This window comes from Patagioenas fasciata, chromosome 2 (genome assembly GCF_037038585.1).
Source record: "Patagioenas fasciata isolate bPatFas1 chromosome 2, bPatFas1.hap1, whole genome shotgun sequence".
NCBI lineage: Eukaryota > Metazoa > Chordata > Aves > Columbiformes > Columbidae > Patagioenas > Patagioenas fasciata.
The window spans coordinates 133139611-133162392 of NC_092521.1; the positions used below are offsets into that span (position 1 = coordinate 133139611).

At 39.0% G+C, this 22782-nt stretch overlaps 1 protein-coding gene across 1 annotated transcript in view; it reads left to right on the plus strand.

Moving 5' to 3' along the window:
- The window catches only part of JAZF1 (JAZF zinc finger 1), a 191327-nt gene that overhangs the window by 90046 nt on the left and 78499 nt on the right, over nt 1–22782 (plus strand). Inside the window, exon 2 of the mRNA XM_065831413.2 lies at nt 12792–12864. Coding sequence (XP_065687485.1) covers nt 12792–12864 — 73 coding nt within the window. The remainder of the gene's footprint in view (nt 1–12791; nt 12865–22782) is intronic.

The following is a 22782-nucleotide window of genomic DNA, read 5'->3' on the forward strand; positions in this document are numbered from 1 at the left end:
CAACATTTTAGGATTTCTTTTCTATTTTAAAGAGATCATTCATTCCTCCCCGCCTTGGGTTTTGTAGTTTTGTCTTTCAAAGACGTTGAGGCTTAGCTTAATTCAATTTGATTTGGGTTTTCTCTACATCAGAGCTATTTGAAGTAGAAAAACTATCTCAATACTTTTCTGTTTTGAAGAAATGACTGGAAAGAAATAGCTGAAAGGGAAGTGATGCACTTTGTTTTTAAGTAGTATTCCCCTGACAGGAACAGATTCATTTATATATTGGTATTGTTATTAAATGTGGGACCTCCCTACCATCCTTGCCACCACCACTGGTGTAGAGTGGCCAAAAATGACAGGGGAAACACTGCTGCTGCCACTGGGAATGGGTGACCAGCGACCCTTCGGTCTGCGCCACGCTCTGCCTGTGGGAGTTCACAAAGACTGTGGTGAATCCAGCGCAAACCAATCCTTGTCGCTTTCACAGCCCGTCCCTGTGGTGTGTCCTTTCACACCAGAGCGGCATGTCTCATTTCTCTTTAATCTTCTTACTCTTCTTAGTCTTAACTTACTGTTAAAAGCAGCTTTCTCTCCGTGAGTGGCAGCTCTGGTGTGAGGGTGGCACAGCAGGGTGAGTCAGCCTGTGGAAATCTGTTCTGAGCCTGATGATGAGGAAAAAATCATTTGGCTGTGCTGAAAATTTGAAGTTTTCTCACCAAAGGAAACTGACACAGTGTTCCCCTGGGACAGAAAACATCTCCTCTCATCCCTCCACAAGCCTCGCTTTATGAGTGGTTGGGTGAAGGTGAGACCTTGGTTTTATCTTGGGGTTGTATCAGTTCAGACTGTTGCGCTGAGACAGCAAATTTCAAGGTCCGTTTTCAGTCAATCTTCACCTCTTCCTCGCTCTGCCAACTCTTGTCCTCTAGGAATTGGACAGAGGTAGTCAAATGTCATTCAGTGGAGGCCACCAAACCACTGACCACACTTGGCTTCCAGTGACTGGAGGTGCTAGAACCCGGGCTGTAACTTTAGTGCATGAAATAATCTATTTCATCTTACTAGTTCTCAGGGTAATTTGAAATCCTCTTTCAAGAGCAGGTATCAAAAGTACAGAAGTGCAGAGGATCTGCTCTGTTTTAGTACTTAAGGGCAAACAAAATATTCTTGTTGCTCAAGGCTTATGTTTAACAGCACTTGCAGAGTTTGTTCCATACCAGTCCTTGTCATCCCAGTGATTATATGTTAGACTTCTAAAAGGTGCTACAGAAGAGATGTAATAAACCTAAATAAAAATAGTTGCCTGTTTGCAGATAAGTAGATTTTTTTTGCCTCACAGTAGTCTACAAATGTGAACCAGATATCTTCAGTGCTGATGTCTTACTCGGAGAGAGACAGAAACCCACCCCCTGCAAGAAATGTACTGATGAATGATTTGTGCCTGTGTTTCTTGTTCCCTGTGGGGTGGGCTTGTTGCTCAGTGTTTCATGCGCAGCAGCACTGGTGACAAATGTGGAGTCATTCATGGTCTGGGATAAGACACACTCATGGTGAAATTGTTTCCGATAAAATGTAATTGTGTAAGACACTATATGTCCAAATGAATTTTGGAAAATATGTCTCAGGAAATAAAGGTTATCTGAGCACCTGGAATTCTTACACAGTCAGTTCTCATCCTTGCTCCGCCAACCATGGTTGTCATCTTCTGGAGGGGGCTTCTCTTGAGTCATGTGAAGTAATGATGCCGTTTCCTTCTCCCTTACAAGAAATTGCTTAGTCTGTCTCCTACAAAACTGTGCAAAGTAGTAGCCCATAAGATAAGCTTCTTATAGCAATTTTGGTGACTCACAAGAAAAATATGTATTGTTTCCTTCTAATACAACCCTCAAAAAATAAGCCAAAAGATCCCCATTACTACTGTTTGCAGGGGAGTAAAGACACAGTAAATAACTTACAGTAAAAAGCTTTCCTTTTTTGATTCCTAATAAAGATGCAAGACATTTGATTTGTGAAATACTAACTGTGTTGCCTGTAGTGATTCATTTTAGTGTTTCCAGCCAAAATTAGAAGTGACCTGTTTTCAATGACACTTGAAAATTTAGTGCTATGTTCATGGTCTGAAATGGAGATCTTCTGACATTGCAGATGAAATATGTGTCACTGAAGTTCACTTGTGGTTTAGCTGGCCATGGAGTTGGGATAATCATATTATTTTAACTCCTGGAGATCATTACGACTTTGGGAAATAAAACCCTCAAGCATCAGAACTGTCAAGATATATATTTTGAACTTTTATTTAAAGTAATACTAGGTTTTATTTATTTTGGAATGTTTAGCCAGGTTTTCATTATTAAAACTGGATGAGAACAAGGGTTTGAGTATTTGAGTAATAATAATAATAATAATAAAAAGGCAAAACACAAACCTATAAATTTTCAATTTTTTTTAATAGGAAAACTAGCGGTTTTGAAATAACTGTTTGCTTTATGCAAAACTGTTTATCCTAGAATATGGATTTAAGTATGTAGTGACCTCACATGCTTTATTTGAAAAAGCACAGACTTGCGGTTTATGTAACGATGGCTCTTTTGCTACTAGTTAAGCAGTTTTTGCCCAAAGAAAGCCAAACCTCCCAATGGATTTGCCCAGGCTGGCCTGGGTTCTCATAGAAACCCACTAAACTCAACCCTCAATCAATCCCTTGCCAACTCTGAAAGTTATTTCCTTGTAATTTTGGCAAAATGCTGAACGCAAGATGAACGCTCCTCATTTTTCTTTTTTGTCGACTTCCAGATGTGATGGGTAACGATGCATATGACCTTAGAGAGTGGAGAAATGTGTGAATTTTGGAAACGGAGAGTTTTTTTTCTTTGACTGAACAGCTGGAAGATCGTGCGCTCTGCCAGCATCTCTGTGGTGTTACCATTCATGCAGGGGGCACCGAGTGTCGTCGGGGCCCACAAAAGGGATTTAAAAAACCATCATGCTGCTGTGTGTGTGTGTGTGTGTGTGTGTGTGTGTGTGTGTGTGTGTGTGTGTGTGTGTGTGTTTGGGGGCTGTGCCACAAAGCTGGTTCTGTCATTGTTTCAGTACAGAATAATATCCCTAAATTTTGGACTTCTTCTGATTAGTTTTGGGGACCTTCCCCAGTTCCAGTGAATTAAAGGTGAGTGCCTTTCCATGGTAGATGAATTTTTAAGACTCTCAGACAAAGGAAGCGTCGCAGTGCGGTGAGAAATAAAAATACTCATTTCATTATTCATATTGGACCATTTTAGAGATTACTAATAATATATGTTATGTCCTGTGTGCTTGACTGTTAAGTGCGAATGGACCTTTCATTTTAACACTTTCCAGTGGCACCTCTTGGGATTATTTGACTTGAATTAACTGTTCAGAAATTCCATGAAAATGGAATTCTAATTTTTCTCTATTTTAAGCTTCATTAAGTATATTTGCACTTAGAAGTTGCAAGCAAGATGTTAACATTTCAAATGCTTAAAAATTGAATACATTTTACAATTTAAAAAGTAAAATAAAATAACATAGTAGCACTTTATTTTTTCCTTCCTTAAGGGACCTTTCCAGCACTCTGCTGATCTCCTGCTGATTTGATTAATGAATATTTTACCTATTAAAAGTAACCATTAATTATTGCATTTGGTTGCAGCAGCAATTGTAGGTTTCAAATAAAAACTAATTAACATAATAAGTGGAAAAGCATCACAGCACACGGAGTGTTCTTGCAGTTCACTGCATCTGAAACATCATGAGACGCCTTTTTGACATTTGTAGCTCTGCAGCTACTTACCCGCAATTATGTTCCGTTTGAATAGAAATTAAGTATCTGATTTACAACATTTGCCTTTTTATATTCTGACATGAGCTATGGAGGATGTGATGAGGATGTCTGCCATCACAGCGCACAGGAACATGCTCTTAATGAATTACAGTCATACCCTCCTACACAACTCCTTGCTTTGTAGTTGCTGCTGGAGGTTTTGTTGGGTTTTTGGAGGAGGGGGTACAGGGGAAGGCGCTTAAAAACGGGTTCATCAGGTGCCATCCCTTCTGCCAGAGGCAACCACAGGAAGTGGGGGGGTGCCTGTTGTTGAGCTGTGCTGGAGGCTTCAGGAGGCCCAGGTGGACAGGGCTGTACCGCTAATTGACACCGCTTCTAATGGGACCAGGAAAGGCCGCAGCTCAAATTTTTGTGCTGAGAGAGGGGGGTGGTCATGCTCAGTTGGCGGAGTGAGGGTGTTTGGGAAAGCGGCGAGAGCGCAGAGAGCTCACCCACCTTGTAAGGACCAGGAGGAGTCAGGATGTTGTTCCTCATAGGCTGCGTATCACCTAAAACTTCCCACTAAGAATGCTTACAGTATATAATTTTTTTTTTAATCTTTTAAATGAAGAATTTTGTGAATTCGGCATGTAGTTTAGAGTACTAAAAATTTGTGTAAAGCAAGAAAGTAACTCGTAGGGCAACCTCAGGCAAGTTCCAGCCAACCAGGTTTCCCCACTGAGGAACAAAGGGCTAGGTCAGTTGCTTGGATCTGTCCAATTCCTCGCAGTCATCCTCTCACATTTGATACTATCCAGCTTTGGTTAATGCAAATTATTTGGGGGGATAGAGGAACAGAAAGTTCTTTTATTTTCTGGCAAGGGAAAACTCATTCTTAAGGCAGTAGATTGTCTATAATAAGGACCATAAGAGTGGCAAAGTAATATATTTTCATCAAGTGTTTGGGCTGAGAACTTCTGTCCTGTTCTTATTTGTGTGTTGTGTAATTTATATAGAATATATGGCACTGCAAAGTTATGCACACTCTCATTTTTCACTTTAATTGCCTGTTTGAAGACAGCATGACAGATCCAAAGGTTGCTTTCAGCAACTGAGGAGCATTGCGGTCACCTACTAGTGTGCAATAATTAACTTAATTGCAGAAATTAGCACATTTTAAGGACTCAGGGTCCATGATTGGACTCTATGGATTCTTTCTCTTTTCTGTTGTCTATATCTGAAGTATCTTTTTCTTACATATGGTTATATATCTTTTTATATATATATATTTTTTTTTTTTTTTAAATTAAAGATACTTTTCAGAAGATTTGCAAATCCTTGTGTTTACATTTACTTGGCTATTTGATTTTTAAATTTAAACTGAAAATATTGTGTTGCTGAGTTACCATTTTATCCTGAAATCCTTTTCGTAATTATGCTTTAAATTAGGACATGTGAAGCTGTAATCAGAACCCTGTTTGACTGGGCAATGGGAGGTAAGGGATGGCTATTACTTCTAAGAGTTCACAGTCTGAATTAAAAAGTGGCAGCTTGCAAGGATGAAACAGGATTGCTCGGTAACAGTGTTATATAAAAAAATGTTGTACTCTTCCATTTGCTTATATAAAAAATGTTCTGCTCTTCTGTTTGCTTTAAGACCAAGGCACAGGTTTGTTTCAGTGTAGGTTATCTGAAATACCATATATTACTTTGTCACCCAGCAAGATACCATTTTCTCGTACAACAAAGCTCTGAGTTCTTGTGTCTTAGAGAGTTTGTTTTACACGGTAGAGTTTCATATATGCTGCTTTGCAGCAGTGAGTGGATGCTGTTTGTTGTGGTGTTCTTGGAGGTTTTTGTGCTTCAATTTTCAGCAGGCTGCTTTTGAACTTTTCTGACCCCCTTTCTTATATGGTTCCTCTTGCAGTGATGTCCTCTGCCAACTTCCTACAGGTTCTGTGGTCACAACACTCAGCAAAGGTAAAATGCTGGAGTGGTGTCCTGGGGATCAGGGTGTGTTTCCTATGAAGAGGCAGCTTTTACAAATTCCCATTTTCTTTAGGAACTTCCATGAATTCTGCCTCTCTTCCCTGTGAGGGGGGCCTGTGTGAAGAGGTTGTGTGTGCTAACCCCGGGGTGTTAAGTCAGCAGATGCTGCTTTTAGTGTCTTCCAGCTGCCTGTGTGCACCTTCCCAATGTAGATTTGTTAGCGTTTTTCCTGAGCCAGCCTTCATTTTAATAAACCTTCTGTTTGATATTTCTTTTTGCTAACCACTTGCCTGCATGCAGAATACGTAACTTGCAGTTGTAAAGATGAATGCTAACTTTTACATGCTTGCAGGCCTTAGGAGAGGTCCACAGTAGTTTAAACTATGGGCTGTGACCTATGACGCCTTATCTTGGCTTTGGACTCCATTATCTTTCTGTGGCAAAGCAGCAATTGCAATAAATTGGTTGCTGAGTGGAAAGTTCACAGGCCTGGTCTGAGCAGCAGCAGAGTGTCAGTGGGGCACTGTCAGCCTCATACAGCTGTCTCCCAGACGGCCAAAAAGCCTGGAGTTTTGTAATCTCCTTGTAGTATTTATGTGGCCTGTGTCTTTCAGGGTTTTTTGTGGGGTTTCACTTGTTTGGCTTGGGGTTTTGGGGGTGTTTTTTGTTTGTTTTGGTTTTGTTTTTTTTCCGTTTTTTTTGTGCACTTAGGAGCAATTTAATGGGGGAAATAAACTGTTATAAACTGTTACACAGCTAATTGAGAAATGTTTGCAAGTCTGGGATCAACCAAGCAGGGAGAAATTTGTACTAAAAAATAAATAAATCCTGAAGCCTCTAGTGTTCACTGAAGCTGCGAAAGTTGAAATAAGTACAGTGTTTTCTTGCCTGAATGTAGCTTTCTTAGTCATCTATTTAGTGAGAGCTTAATCTGGAAATGTGGAAGAGTTTGGTATCTAATTTGTTTCACACATTTTCCTAAGTCCATCTCTGTGGCATTTAACACCGTAATCTTGGAAAGAAATTAAACTTATACATAAATATTAAAGGCGTTCCTGAAGGCAAGTAGATTTAAAACGCTTGCAGAATTGTGGTATTTATCATCTAATGTCTGTCTTTGTAAGGCATCCTCTCCTTTTTGCAGATGAGTAAAGTGGTTTTTTTGTATTAAAGATTAAAATCATCCTTGTCTGTGATCTTTAAATTCATAAGAAGACCTGAATAACACTGCATTTGGAATTGAAACTGTGAAATTCATAATGGCTTCCTTGTAATGGAGGGTTTGGACAGGCAACAGTTTCCAGTAACATTGAATTTATCTGTTTCTGGCTTTTTAAGCTACATCCATGTAAGAACAATTGCGGGCTTTTGAGGAAGCCAACAGAAATGTTTGACTTGGCGTCATTAGTGAAGCGAGCCCATTTCAAAGGAAGTGTAGGTTTTAATTCATTAGCTGAGCTGACTTATATCAGCCAGGTTTCAAGGCCAAGTGAAATACAAGACAGGCGCTCTGCAAATCTGGTGGTGGGCGAGTGGAATGTGTGTACAGATGTTCTAAGAAAGCCGGCTGTGAGTCTGAGGTCCTCTGCATTGGCAGTTCACCTCGGTGTGATCTTGCCCTGATCTTCGCAAAAAGGTGAGATTATCATAAACGTCTCCAAGTGACTTGGGAGAGAGACCATACTGTAAGTCCTCAGTCCTTGTAAATATGAGTTTTAGTGCTTTTAAAATCCTTTGCATGGCTATTATTTTAATAACATTTGAGGCATTTTGTTGCTCTTTCTGAGATTAAATAGAAACAGAAACAGCACCCTTGGGGTTGGCAAGGGGAGTTGTGTCTTGTTGCTTTTGTTGCAACCATTTGACCTAAGTAATGGTGTGGCTGAGAGATGACATGTTCTTCAAACCTAGGTCTTTTTAAGATATAGACATCTCCCCTAGCCCCCCAAAATGTAGTATCTACAACATCAGTGTAATCTGGAGGGTTACAGCTACCAAAAAATCTTGACAATCCTGTCACTTCCTTTCATATGTCCTCCGTTAGGTACCTGGACTCCTGTCAGTCCTGACCTCAACTTCTGCCTGTTAAGTGATGACACAGTGGGGCAAAAGCAGCACTGGCCACTTCATATTCAAGACGTTGAACAGGAATTTAAATTTTACATCCTTTAAGGTGTTATTTTTTCTTCTGAGGCTATCTTTACCACATTGCTCGTGGTAATGACATTCCCTAGTCCCTGTAAGAAGAGAACTTGTGGTTGTAAAATAATGCCATTGAAATTTGTTAGCAGTTCTCTGTGTGCCCTTTATAAAGTGAACAGTGATTTTTCACAATAATTTAAATTCAGGGCCTTTATGAAAATGAAGTTCTTAAGTGAAGTTTCCTATGATAGCTTTCTTGTATCTTGTAGGGCAAAACTTATTGCTCCGTTAGAGAATAACGAAGATGTGGTATGTATTTTTGTGCAGAAATACCAAAGTAGAACAAAGTTATATAACTGAAGACTGTACTTACACAGGTTGCGTATGCTTTTTTTATCATTTGCTCTTTTTAAAATACTTCACCAGGTTAGGATTCTGCAGTGTTTTCAAGCTCTGAGTTATTTCTGCATAGAGTGAGGTGATTTAGTGATCACAGGTTGGTTCAAAAATCAGTGATAGGTTTTGTTAGAACACGCTCCACAGAAAACGCCTGGCTTCGTCTGAGCAGTTCAAAGATGACGCAGTGGATTTATGGTCTTGGCCTTAAATATATGCTGATACTACTTGTTTGGTTGCCCAGTATGAAACATGGTGAGGATGTGAGAAATTGAAGGTCCTACAGATGATTAGTTGAGTAACTCTCTTGTGGGTGTTAGCACCCACACTTCAGTCTTTTAATAATGAGGTGGGAAGGGACCTGGAACAAAACCCTGGGATAGTTTATATGAAATGAAAAATTTATTTTTATAGTGTTTCATTAAAGATAAAGAAAAAAGAGGTTTTCTAAAATCTAACACCATAGTAAAATAAAACAACATAGCTAAAAATTCCCTATAGCCTTACAGAAAGTACATAGTGCTTTCTCTTGTCCTGCTATTCAATGAAATCAGTGGAACATAATGTTTATGAGAAGAGATAAGTAATGAAGGCAGCTGATGTACAGCGGGTGGCAATTTGTTCTACCAGATATAAAGCGTTACAGCAAAACACACACAGTAGCGAGTCTTCGATAGGCCGTGTTAATTCAAGAAGCGACTGTAACTAGTTGAAGTAATGCTCATCAACCAGTCCCTTCAAAATCTGTAGTAGTTTTGGTATGTGTGCTGTCTGAGTATTTTTCTTACAAGAAAGGGAGCTCAGATCAGTCCCGGGTTGTACTGCTTAAATACTTTTCAAGAGAGAGATTTGTCATCTGTGAGTGTTTAATCCATTGTAGGTGTCTGTTTGGAAACTATTTAGGCTACTTTTGGCTGACTGGCCAGCCTACGCATGTTTGCAGAAACATTGACTAAACATTTTACATTATACAGGGCCATTTTGTGAGATTGACAACGGATTTTAGGCTCCTCCGCTCCTCATCCCTGGCTCAGATAGTTGAGAGTGTTGGCTGATGCATAACACCCTGGTCTGTGGGATAACACGTGTTTGGAGACTGTGGCTTTGGGCAGGGTGTGTGGTGTTAGAAAGCAATGCTGGTGTTTGTATGAATGTGCTTTAGGCGTGAGAGAAGCAGAGCAGCGGTAGTCCAGGCTTGAAGGTTCAGCATCAGGGATACTGCTGCTTCATCTCCCTATAGCTGTTTGCTTTTCTTAAAGAAAAAAAAAAAAAAAGAAGCTATTTATGATTTTATTTTTTTTCAAGCAAGCCTGGGATGGTTGTGGCCTTTTTGTAGTTGTTAACATTAACGTATATTCACCCTGTGCTCACAAGTGTGCTAACTGACATGAAAAAAGTAAGTCAAGACTGTCTGAACTAGAAGTAAGAGACAGTAAGGGGTGGGGAGGAGTTGGCCCACAGGGAAGAGGTCAGTACAGGGAAAGAATTGTGTATATGTTCAGTCCTGCGGTAGAAGAGTGAACAAGTGATTATACACATCTCCACATTGTTTGTGTGTCAGGACATTTTGAGGGGAGAGGAGTGGGCAGGAGAGAGCAGCAGGGGAGGTGGGATGAGTAGCAAGAACCAGGGCTGACAAGGGGCAGGAGAGAGGAAGGGCGCTGGCCAAGTTTGGGCAGAGGATGAGGAAGAGGGAAAAGAGGCAGGAAGGAATGAACTGGTGGCATTTTAAGACAGTGAGGAAGAAGCTGGCGGTGGTGAGCAAAGCATCCATGTGCCCTGGACAGCCAGGCTGTGTGGGTTTTAGGGGGGTGCAGTGTGGCCTGGAGGCTGCACTGGGGCCGCATGGCTGAGGTCTCTGCTGACCTGGTCTCTGCTCTTTTCTCCTCTTCTCTGAGGGCTGTGTGGTGGCCCCAGTACAAGTTTCTGTACTTTCTTTTTATCTTCTGCTGTTGTGGCTGAGGAAGAGAAAAAATATCCAACAGTGTCACATATAGTTCCTGCTACAGTGCAGAAGTGATTGTGACATTTTCATGACCGGCAACCCAGCAGCTGGTTGCAAGAGGAATAAAAATGTGTCAAGCATTTTGAATGTTAAATTTATACAAGATTTTCTTTACCATCTCCTAGATTCTTTTTTGGTGGAACTGGGATATACAACACAATTGACTTAAATATGACATGTGAAGTCTGATAAATGGAGGCGGAAGGGACAGATACACTGAATAGACACTGTGTGCAGGGCATTCTTTGTGTGCCAGGCAGCATCTTCTGAGAGGTGGGACTCTGCTTTGTGTGGGTGCCAGCAAGCGAATGTCTATGTGCTTTGAGAACACACTCTTACAAAAGCTTTAGGGCTTTTGGGGTTTGTCCTTGCATTTTCATCTTCGGCAGCAGAAGGGTGGTAAACTCTCCATTAGAGCTTTCCCTTGTCTTCTCCAACAGATATGTGCAGCACTCTGATGTAAAACAGCCCCGATTTTGTCTCCTTCAATCACAGAAACTGTTGTTTATAGGTGGAAGTTAATCCCATTTAAGAACTGGATTAGCAAAAACGCAGTCATTTAGCCACAGATGTCTAAACTTGGGTTGAGGCAGTTCTCAGATAGTCCTGTCTGGCATTAATGCTCTGCAGACATTCTGGATCGAGACAGTTTCATGGCAGGGCGTGCACCACCGAGGTGTAAATCTAACGGAGCTCACCATGACAGCACTTGAATGCTTGGCCTGCTAAATGACTATGGGTTTTGTAGAAACAAAGGCAAGTAAAAGATCTTTGTGTGTTGCATGAACCCAGCTTCCTCAGAGAAGGGAATTACAAAGATAACACAGAAGATAGCTGATGCTTCGCTGTCTTTGGTTAGCTTAATATGGAGCTGGTGTGCTGGTAATTACTGCAGAATTTCCCCAGGCACCGGGCAAGATCTGCTCCTTTTAAGGACGACAGATTTAGGGTTTCAGCTTGGACTGGCACTTGTGCTTTTATCCTTCTTCTCAACTTCCTCAAAGTATTTATCTCTTTAGGGACATAACAATAATGGCATGTTAGCAAATCCTGGAACCTGAGCTCTGCAGGAGCAAATGTAGAAAGAAAGATTATGATCAGTCTGAGCTTTGAAGGGATGGGACAGGAGATTCCCTGCTCACTGAATAAAGACACTATCTGCTTCAAGCAGTGGTGTGACAACTGCACATACCTCTAGCTCAATCCCCATTCAGTTCAGTTCAAAATCTTCCTTAAGGCAAGGCAGCAGAAACTGATTTCTAAATAATTGTATCATGTTTTAAAAGCGAAACAAAAACTACCAGAAGTAACTGATGGGGTCAAACAAATGTGGCTATCAAGATAATAAACTTTTTAAGATTAGCAGTGCTTAATGTTATAGGATGAAGTGACAATAATTCAAAATATGGGTATTACTTGAAGTTCCTTTTCCCTCTTCCCCTCCCACTCCCAATGCAAAGTAGATATTTCTCAGAAATAAAAGATGGAAAGCAGCAGTGCTGTGAGGATCCATTTAGTAAAAGTAGTTTGTATTCTTTATAGTTAAAACTCAGAAGTTGCACCCAAAATTGCTTTTAAAGTAATGCATGAAATATGTTGTTAATGGCTGTGTAGTAATCTGCACAGGCATATGATACATGCTTTCCATTGCAAACTTCTGAAGCCTGTTTATGCTCAGCTCCTAAAGGTGCATTTCTATGGTGTAGGGCAAGGCTGTATTTGAAACCTCAAAATAATCCTATTTTTTTCTATAAGAAAACTATAATACATAAGCTGTGGACATACTTTCTTGGTTTTGGTTTCAGAAATTTAAACCAAGACTACATCTTTGTTAGATAAAAGCAAAACTTAACTGAAAAGGACAATGAAAACAGTGATTGAGAACATATTATTTCATTTGAGTGGGAAAGTTAGCAGTCGAGGGAATTGGATTGTGTTTGCTTCAGGGCTTTTGGTGGGCTATGCTCTGCTTGGCAAGCATTTTGCTTCAAGTGCATTTTTGTGTGACTTTTCTGATTGAGAGCTTCAGAAAATAAGCTGTAGAGAAGGGAGAAAGCAAAACTCAGAGATGCAGAAGAAAAGTATCAAGTCCCAGCTTAAGACATCTAATCGCTCTTGAAACATCTCAAAATGTGTCAACCATATTTAGAAATAGCTACATTAAGAAAGAAAAAAGCTTGATCCTTTTAACACTGTAAATCATGGAAAGCAGTGAAAACTAATATTTATGAGGGGGATTGTGAAAGTTTGTGTGACAGTTGGAAATTACATCACTGTTGATGTTTCAAATTCTTGTGCAAAGTAATGCAATACTGTGTTTATGAATGAATGAACAAAAGATTGTGCTGTGCTAAGCATACTCTACATGGATAAACTTGAGTTGAGCTATTTTATCTCTCTTGTCTTTGCTTATGTTACTTTGCAGTGTACAGTCCCACGTGTTTCAGTGTAAATATAGAAAACTCAATTTGGTGTATGTATATTTTATTTCAGATACAGACCCACGTGTATTAGAGAAACAAGAACTTCAGCAACCAACCTATGTTGCTTTAAGTTACATTAACAGGTAAGCGTGTTCATTTTTCAGGTATGACTGATCTTGGTTTGCACAATGTGTGTATATATGCATGTGCCAAAATGGTATGCTTATGTAAGCATTCTGGTTTGTTTCATGTTCTATGACACTATGATAACACCTGTTTAGGAAAGACAGTTGAATTAAAATTTAACTGTTTTTTTAATCACTTTTATATAGGGCACAAGTAGCCCTTCAGCTGCACTGCTCAAATACTTAGGAGATGAGGTTTTAACCTTTTTATGTTTAAGTTAAATCTTTTGCAAAACAAGATAATTTGTCTTTGCTTAATTTTCTGCTTTCTTGTAGTCCACACAAGTGAGTGGAGAAATATTTTTTTTTTTTTCAATTAAAAGTGAAATTTAACTGATAATAGTCCAATATACAGGACTTTGGAAGGTTTTCAACCACAGTATGTATCTTTAAAAATCTTGCTTACCAACCTTATATAACCTAAAACTTGAAAAAATTAAGAAATTAACCCAAATTTTTAAAGCATTTCTTTAAGAACAGAGCCTTGGCTGTTCAGTTATTGACTGATGCCAGAATACTCCAGCATGGAGGAATGGAAGGGTTGCTTGTGTCTCACACTGTGTCACAGTAAAGAGCAGCCTGAGACCTGCTCCTTATTTTCCCTCTCGCCTGAGCACACCATGGAAATCCATGGCAGTAGCTCCGGTTACTTTTCCTCTGGGAGGAGCGTGGCCCATGGAGCATGCTGCACGGAAGGGAAAGATGGCAAGGTTTTGTGCAGTTACAGTGCCCCTTTTTCAGTACGTTTCCCAAACCGTCTTCTAATCCTAAGTGAACACTGTACAGGAAATGTAATTCCTCATTTAAAACCCTTTTTCATGTTCTAGGTAAATCAACATACTGGTATTCTGGGATTATTTTGCTCTCTTTTACATCATACTGTTTTTTTGATCAGATATACTGTGGTTGAAAGTTCCAGTTAGTTGCATTTTGGAAGTGCATTTCATGGAAAACATTCTGTATGGGATTATTGGCTTTTACACATGGGCCACCAGTTTCCTTTTGTATCTTTGTTGTCTAAAGGTTGAGATACAAACTCACAAGGCTGGCAGATTAACCCAAAATTTAGTTCAGGATAGACTGAGTTGATTCAATTTCTCATTGGTCATTCATAATGCAAGATTTCTCTTTCTAATTCTACTTCACGTTAAAAAGGAAAAAAAAATCAACAAACTTTTTCAAATACGGAATCTGCCATTTGGCTTTATATAATATTTGCTCTAGAGAAGGGCAGGAGGAGAGAAGACTTTGAGGTATGAAAGGAAGAAGTGGTGTTCATTTGGTAAAATGAGGAAATTTTCTCCACTGCATGAGACTATGATGATTAAGAATAGCTGGTACTGACATGATTTCCTACTTGGCAAGTGACTCCTGTTCTTCCTGGAGACAGTTCTACCCTTTAAAGTTTTAAAGTGTATTTTGAAATTAACCATGACCCTTTTTAACATTTATTTCTGTTGATCTCATTTAATGTATAAAACTTTTTCTTTTTTCCCCCCAACATGTAGGCTTGGTATGTCGTTGTATATGTTGGTATGTTTCCCTCTTTCCATTATATACTTGAGCATTTTCTCTTGTTGCTTCTGTGGTTATTTGACTCAATGTGAGGGAAAGGGAAGTTTTTCTGAATTAGGGAAAAGCTGTTTTAAGATGACAGAAAGTGTCATGGTACTTGATTGTCCAATTTGGAATCAGACCACTTTTAAAATAGTTTGAAAGTGATACCTTATCTAGATTTCATGATTTTGGTACCTTTTAAACTGAATTCTATGTGACTGTGACAGTTTTAGTTATTCTGCCTGTTTTGTCCAAACTTTCTTACCCTTTCAATTCTGAGAAATAATTCTGCAGAACAGAATTGAGTTGTCCTTACAGCAAAACTCAATCTGAATTGACTCTTATTTAAACCAGCTGCTCTTTAATTGCTCTTTTAATTGTATTTTAAATTTTTTGCAAAGTGCTGATGTCTTTCATTGAACCACCTGCTCTATGCAGCTCGAGCTCTTGCGGGAGCAGCAATATCCATTACACTACAAGACATGCCTTCCTATTTCCCACTACATATGCCAGAGCCGAGTTCTGCTTTGTTGTCCCAGGCTATGAACTCAGATTTTGTAGCCTAATACATGTCATAAACATGTTGCATACTGTTAGATTTCAAACACCAGATACTGCTGCACTTTTTTTTTTTTTAAACCCATGCTTTTATGACTTCCAAGTGGAACTGAACTTAGCTTTGTTCCTGCTGTGAGTTCCAGACCTTAAAACAATCTTCCTCTGCAGGTTTGTATATTCAATGTGTTCTGTGTGGGCCATACGCTCTCTTGGAGCCTGGGAAAATAGGGACTTCTGATTCTCAGGGACTGACAAAATTGTATGATAAGATGCACACTTAATATATGTTGTGGTAGAAAGATTAAGTGGGTGTGCTTTATGCCCTGTTGTATGGTGGCCATTATAAGCTAAAACAAAATATAAATCTGGGTTGTCTGGTTTGATAGCTGGGAGGATAAAGTATCAGTAAAGCAGAAAGTAGAGACAGAAGGGTACAGGAGTCTTCGTTTCCAACCTGAAACATACTCTTGTTTCCATTTCCCTTCTATTCCTGGTTATTTTCTCAAGCATATTGATAACAGCAGTATTGTATATGCCTTTAAGTTCTGAAACAACCTTGTGGACGTTGGAATCGATAAGGCTCCATCTCTTTTTTTCTGCTGGAGATTTACTGCCATTACAGCCTTCAGTAACTACACACAGATGGAGCTTCCATAGTGTGTGATCCTCGTGTAGACAGATAACATTCCTTTTAAAGCCAGTGGACAAAATATAAATTATAGGTCTTAATGGTTTATTATCGCTACATCAAACACTTGCATCAGGCACTGACTGAATTGCTGCAAATCCTTTTCTCAGACAAAGTTTAGTGTAGCCTTAATGCTGTCCCCAGTATTGATGATTGCTCTCTACTTACTTTCCTTTTGCTTTCTTAGAAGTCAAAATTTGAGTCAGGAAGGCACGCTGCTGCCAAAGCAGATGCAGTTCAGCTGCTTCCATCCTGTAAATACAGGAGTGGTTTGTCTGCAAGGAGTTCAGTGGTGCTACTATGCGCATGGGTGGCTGTGATGTGTCAGGAGTAGCTGCAAATAAGCACTTGGGCCAACATCCTCCCCTACTTCTTAGAGGTGTTCCCTCTGTATATGGGTCGAGACACCTTTATATTTTGTGTCGCACTGAAATGCAGTGATTAGCTGCAATAATCAGTATTGCTCATATTACTACTAAGATACAGTATTAATAGCTTTAAGTTATTAACATGAGTATGTTACTTAGTGTTTATTGGAATCTACATAGTGCTGGTTTGTGCCTCTGAGTCTGTTGGTCTGGGACTTCGGCAGCAATGGTTCTTGAGTTTGCTGAATTACTGTGGAATGTGAAGCGCTGGCGCTCCAGCATACTGTTAAGGCCTTTAAGCTGGTGCAGTCTATTGGAGAGAGACTCCCCAGTGTTTGCTTACTCTAGAATTTGTTTAATATGCACAACTGAGGAGACAACAGAGGTATACCAATACTTCCTTTGGTTAAAAAGGTAATACTAAAAAGATACTAAAAGTAAAAAGCTTTGATTCCAAAATTTAATGAATGAAAAATCCTTTACAGTTAAGTTTTAAAGGAGGTATTTCAACTCTGAGATAGTAAGTACCAGAAATAGGAAGAAAGCATAGTTTATTGGAGTAAATTCCTTTCACCTTGAAAATGGAAGGTGGGAAGTGCAATAGTAGCTTGTATTATAGGTAGCATATGCTGTAAACAGAACAACTAAATGTACATTTAATACTATTTCTATAAAATACATTTTTGTTAGATACAGAAATTGCTTTGATTAAAAAACCTTCATCATGGTGGGGAAAAAAGGAAACTAGAATGCACCTACAACTGAAACTAAGCTGCCTTAATTATATAGTGCTTCTACTGCAAATCACATAATAGCTATATTAGAGAAATGTTGAAAGCAAAGACTGTTGTAATCTTAAAATCTTTAAAAAACTACCAAAATACTTTTGACTGCATTTATTCTAGGTTCTTTTTTTATTAGTGGTTTTCTATTGAGAATTGAAATCAGACAAGAAAGGTTGTATACTAAAATAGGTTTTAAGCATTGATCCTACAAGCAGTTACAGCACAGTGGGATGAACGTTTTCAGTATCTGCTGAATGAGGCTGTTAAATGTCTATAAAGTTTATTCTTGTGCTCAAATGAAGCCTGTAATCAAAACTGGATGGCATTCTTGGGTGAATATAGTCCAGGATTACCCTTGTGCATCTCTGAGCCGGTCCTGACATTTTTGCTCCTCCCTCCAGATTTTATTTTTAACTAGCAAGATTCTGCTTCACTGTCACCATTATAAATTCCTGTAGGCTCCAGGATTCTCCTCCCCTTTCCTCTCACTGGTCATTGACCTCTATAGGAACAAATTTCCCTACTCGGCTTCCTTTTATAATACCACTAGCAGTAAAATCAATCATTTATGTGAGCATATGCATTTGTGAAAGGAATTAATTGTGTGTAAAGTCCTAACCACTGCAAACTGTCCCTGTGTCTTGTCCAGCTCACTAACTCTGGTTCTACTGCTATTATCTACTTTTTCCAGGAATAAAATTAACAGCCAACACCATAGGATTTAATGAAAGTTATTTTTAAAAGTGGTAACTCTTTAGGTAGTGATATATTTAGTATGCGCTATATTTCTAATGCAATAACAAGAAGAATGTTTTGGATTTGGAGACGGTGCCCTTTGACTACATCCATGGGGTTTCTTAGAAGAGCATCCAAGCCACCTGACAGGTCCTTTATTTCTTTGGCCCTAACTTTTTTTTTTTAAGGTACTTTGCTCAGTGCTGGATAGAAATTTAAAGTGCTTCTCACTCCTTTCTATAGAGGAGGTTTACTCTTGCTACTGGCCACTTCTATCCATATCCATTCTTTATCACTAGAGCTATCTTCTGCTGGGTGTTCACTGGGTTTCCTCTGACAGTGGGTTCTGTGTATGCATTTAGTTTTAACAGTTAAACATGCTTTCTGTCAGCACAGTGGTTTATGATAAAGCTACCTAGCAGCATCCACAGCTTTTGCAACACATTGCGCTTTTTCCTGTGGTTCTGCTACAATAGATTCTGGGCTAAGCTATTAGCAGTAGTTAATAAGAACGACTGTAGCCTCTCAGAGGTCATACATAATAACAGGATGCGCTACAAAAGCTCTATAGAACGTTTTCTCAACAGCAGTGCGAATCTTGTTGTGTTCTTTTTTCTAAGAGCGTGAGCATCAAGTTGTTTGAACAAGGTGTGGAAGGCCAAGATTCAGCTTCCTCCTCTCTGATCCCTTAGGAGTGTTTTAATCGTAAGACTATTAACTGGCTTGGGGTAGGACATAATTTATCTTCTTTTGCCTCTTGATGTTTGTGTAGCATCACCAAAATGGTCATTGAGGCACGGTTTGGAATCAAAGCCATGAGTGTGGAGAGAAGTAAGGTTGTTTCCCTTTGCTTGCTTTCTTAATGGATGCTCTTTCAGAAGGTGTTTTCAAAATGGAACAATTCTGAAACAGTGGGCACCTTCCTCTAAAGTAAATACTTACTGCATGATTCACCTGATAAGCATAAGATCAGACTTGGAGGCCTGAGATTTCAACTTTGAAGGTGTATTATTGGTGGTACACTATAGATTAATTGGGGCATGCTACAAATAAATATATAAAACCCCTGAAAACTGAGCTTTTGATCTCAAAATAGTTAATTTGACTTTTGGAATGAAAAAGCAAAATGTGAAAAAAAAGTAATAACTAAAAGAACTCCATCCTATTGTGGTTTTTTTTCAGTATAGCATACACTATCTTAATTCCCACATCATGATTCAGGAGCAAAAGGGTAGAGAAAAGAAAGACTTACCCATTTTAGGAATCACACCGGAAATCAGGGGGTTTTGCACACGAAAATCCCAGCTGGTGAATCTGATAAACTATTGCTGTGCCACCTGTTCAGACTTGCTACATTTTACAGTGCCTAGTGCCGCAGTTCTCGCCCTTTGTCTTAAAATTCAGCTTTTCCTTTCTGTAACATGATAGTGTCTCATTTGAATTCCATGTCACGGCTCTGTAAAAGCGCAGCGATTCCCTGCTCATCAGGTTGAAGGTGCATGCCGACGCTTCCAGTAGCTGCTGGACTGAATGTGTGTGACAGAATACAGAAACAAAGGGATCAAAGTAACATGTCAATTGCCAGATAATACTTTTCTGTCAGAGCTTCTTTTTAGGTTTGCAGTGACCACATAGATCATGTGTTTTTATTCATGTAGCCATATCTTTATGCTCTGCTATTTGACTTGTTCTGGAGATGGAACAAGACAAACTTCAGATGATAATTCAAACAAGATGTGCAGAAATGCATGTTAGCTAGGGTAGGGGAAATGCCTTTTGGTTTGGAAGGATTTATGCAGTTGGCTTTGTTTTCTCTTTTTCTTTTTTATCAGTTTTAAGCTAAGCAAAACTGAAGATTTATATAATGTACAGCTCTTTTATTTCATGTCAGCAGTAAAGATCAAAAAGCAAGTTGGCATTTTAAGGAAAAGCCCTAATGCCATGCCCTGAAATAACAATTACATGGTGAATTAAAACGCGTAGGACACTGAAAGAATGTGCTTTAGTTGTGGGGTTGGCTTTTTGTTTTTAATTGAGAAGTAATTAGCTTTCTTCTGGTAATGCTCATACGGAAGACTCGGACAGAAAAAAATCCATCTCATGAATCTCAAGTGAAAGGAAGCGTTGCCAAGTCAGCATCGTTCCTGCAAGTGTGTGTATGTACACCTCTGTGTGTGTAGTTTAGTTAGCAAACACTACAGTTGTCAGTATAAATCCTCAAGACTTAAGGATTCTTGTCTTTATCCCTGTTTCTTCATCTTTGGTCAATGTGGCACGTCAAAATTGGTGAAAAAATCATCTTGTCTTTCTGGCGCTGCTTTTTGTCTTGGCTGGTCGTGTTTCAATTCCCACATTCTGCACAGGTCTCTCACACAGGTCATTTCATTTTGGGAAGGGAGGGGAGAAATTCTTCAGTATCCTTTGCTCTAAAAAGGAGTGCATTCATTTTCTGTGATGTTTAAATTTGATCATAAGCAATAGTAGTGCTCTCAAAAGGACTGTGTTTGCTGTACGAAAAAATAGTACTCAGATATTTCACTGTCAACTCTTTGGAGTAACAGCTCTCTCAGTATCTATTTCTGTGTGTGACAGCACAATGAGGCCCTTGTTAGACTCTGATAATAACATAAGTTCATTCATTATATTGCAGTTATTTAACATACTCACAAAGCTATTTGAAAAACACACTAATGTGCCAATTTCATATCCTCTGCAGAAATAAGAATTTGTGGCAACTTGTCATTATGCTTTGATTTTAGAGTGAAGGATGAACAAAAATTTTACATTTGTGCATTAGTTTTCTTTCAAGTACAGTCTGAGATAAAATGGCTGAAAACTGGCTGCTCTTCCTATCTTACCACTCAGAGAAATGGCTGCTCTATATAGCTAGTTACCTCTTACCCTGATATGGTGTTTTTTTGCTTAAATCACCATTAACAGTGGTAACAAAACATTATATGCACAATTACAGGCAGAATAAGTAGATAACTTTCTAGGAAAGACCCTTGCTGTCCAGTGTTTCGCCAAAAGTTTGTTGTGACCATCTGAGCTACACCTGACAACTTACGGATTGGGCAAACTTACTATCCCTGGAATCCTGAGGTGATCCAGACCAGGTACTGTTAATATTCATTGACTGTGGCCTGATTTTTGGAATCTGAAGTTTACTTACCATCAGTATTTTGTGCAAAGGTAGTTGTGCTTCTTTTTCTAACTTTACTGATTTTTGAAAAAGGTAACAATATTTCATGGTAATGCTACCCATTTATTGGAAAAAAAAAAAAACATGCATAGGATTAATGTACAGCAAGACTATTATAAAATAAATTTAGTAGTTCAAAATGAAAATTATTACATTACTTTTTATTCCTTCTATTAGCTTTTAGATATGTTAGTATATTGTATATTCTTAAGATTCCTTCCAGTAATGAATATCCCACTAATTCATAATTTATTAAAATGTAACAAACTACATTCTGAAATACTTCCTGAAGTGTCTATGGGCATTTGATGTTTCACTCCCTTCTCCCTCATTCTCATTTTTGCCTATAATGCTTGCGGTAAGGGCTCTCATACATCATTTGCAAAGTCTTGCCTATTCAGTGAGGGATGGGGACTGTGAGCATAAAGGCCACATAACAAAATAGAGTTGCAGCACAAAATATGTCTTTGTATGTTGTTGTAGACATTCAGAAGTAGGGCTGCAGTTTGGAGGTTGCATACCAAGGCTGCCCAGGTCATGCTTTAGGACAGCCTGTAGCCTACTCCACAGATGAAGTGCAGATGAGAGAATATTCTTAGTGCTGGAGAACTTGGCTCGTGAGGAAAGAATATTGATGTCATCTTCCACTACATAAAATCTACTCCAAATTATTAGTCTCAGCCTTAATTTTCATTAAATATTTTTGCGGTTGGGTTGACCTCTCAGTTTGATTTTGAGCCAGAGAGAAAGCTTGTATATCCTGCAAGGGTGCATTCATTATCCCACTGCTTCCTCTGCAATACTCCAGTGTCCCAAGAAATGGAGACCAGGTGGAAAGCTTGACTGAGTTGGCGTCTTCCCTTATGTTCCCAATGAGGCCGTGTGTGCGTTCAGCAGCTGACAAGGGAGCTTTGCCATCCGTCAAGCAAAATGCTTTTGGGGATGGTTCTTCACCATCTACGACTGGAATAACACAGGTTATAACAGTCACCCAGCACTTTCAGTGCAGAGCTGGAGGGAACCTGTGTCGTGCACTGGAATCCCAACTCAAGGCTTCCTGCCATGGGAATGCAAAACAAAACGAAGGTTAAAGCTGAATTCAGCTGAAAGCAACTGGTGGATACAAAACATAAAGAGTACAAAGACCAATGAGGATATATTTAATGTCAAGCCATTCATGAAGCTTGTCTGCCTTGATTGTGAGCAGGTATTATATAGTAAAGGAACTTTTAATATGATCAAAAGAGAAGAAAGAAGAAATTGTTCCTGTGTAACTGTATTTTATTTGGCTTTTGATTTTCCTTTGGGGTTGCTCTCATAAGCTAGCAAAGTGCTATTAGTGCTAAGAGAAGGAAGCTCTGCCACATCATTTTTGATTTTTTTTTTTAATCTAGATATTTTTACTAAGATAGTATGGCATCACATAATCAGAAAACAATTTTTCAACAGTGTCGAGACGTATGCAAAACCGTGGGACTACCTTAAGGTTTTTGTTGTTATGAATGCAAAAACAGAGGATAGATTGCTCTGGTCTTTTCCTTGGATTTTTCTGAAGCTTCTTGTCCCCACCACAGGAAGTGAAGACAATTTATAAGGCTGTAAAAGTAAGAATCTGCTGATGAAGTAGAAATAATACCATGAAACTGGAGTGCGTACCTGGGCTACTTCTGATATACAGCTGTTGAACATGTTTGTGAATACAGGTGGACAGTTACATACACTTGAGTTCTTAAAGACTCACTCTAAAATCTAATCCAAAGCATTTTAACAATAGCTGTTGTGTATGTTTGCATTACACATTGTTTAAGTGACCTAGGCTGGATTAAGGCAGCCTGAAACAGTCAAAGAGTTTGCTTGATTCAGCAAACAAATGCTATCGAAGAGAGGCTTTATTCAATTAATTCGGCTCAGTTCTAGTATAACTAGGTTGATTTAATACTTTCTGAGTCTTGGTTTCCCTGAAACAATACATTTGCAGACATT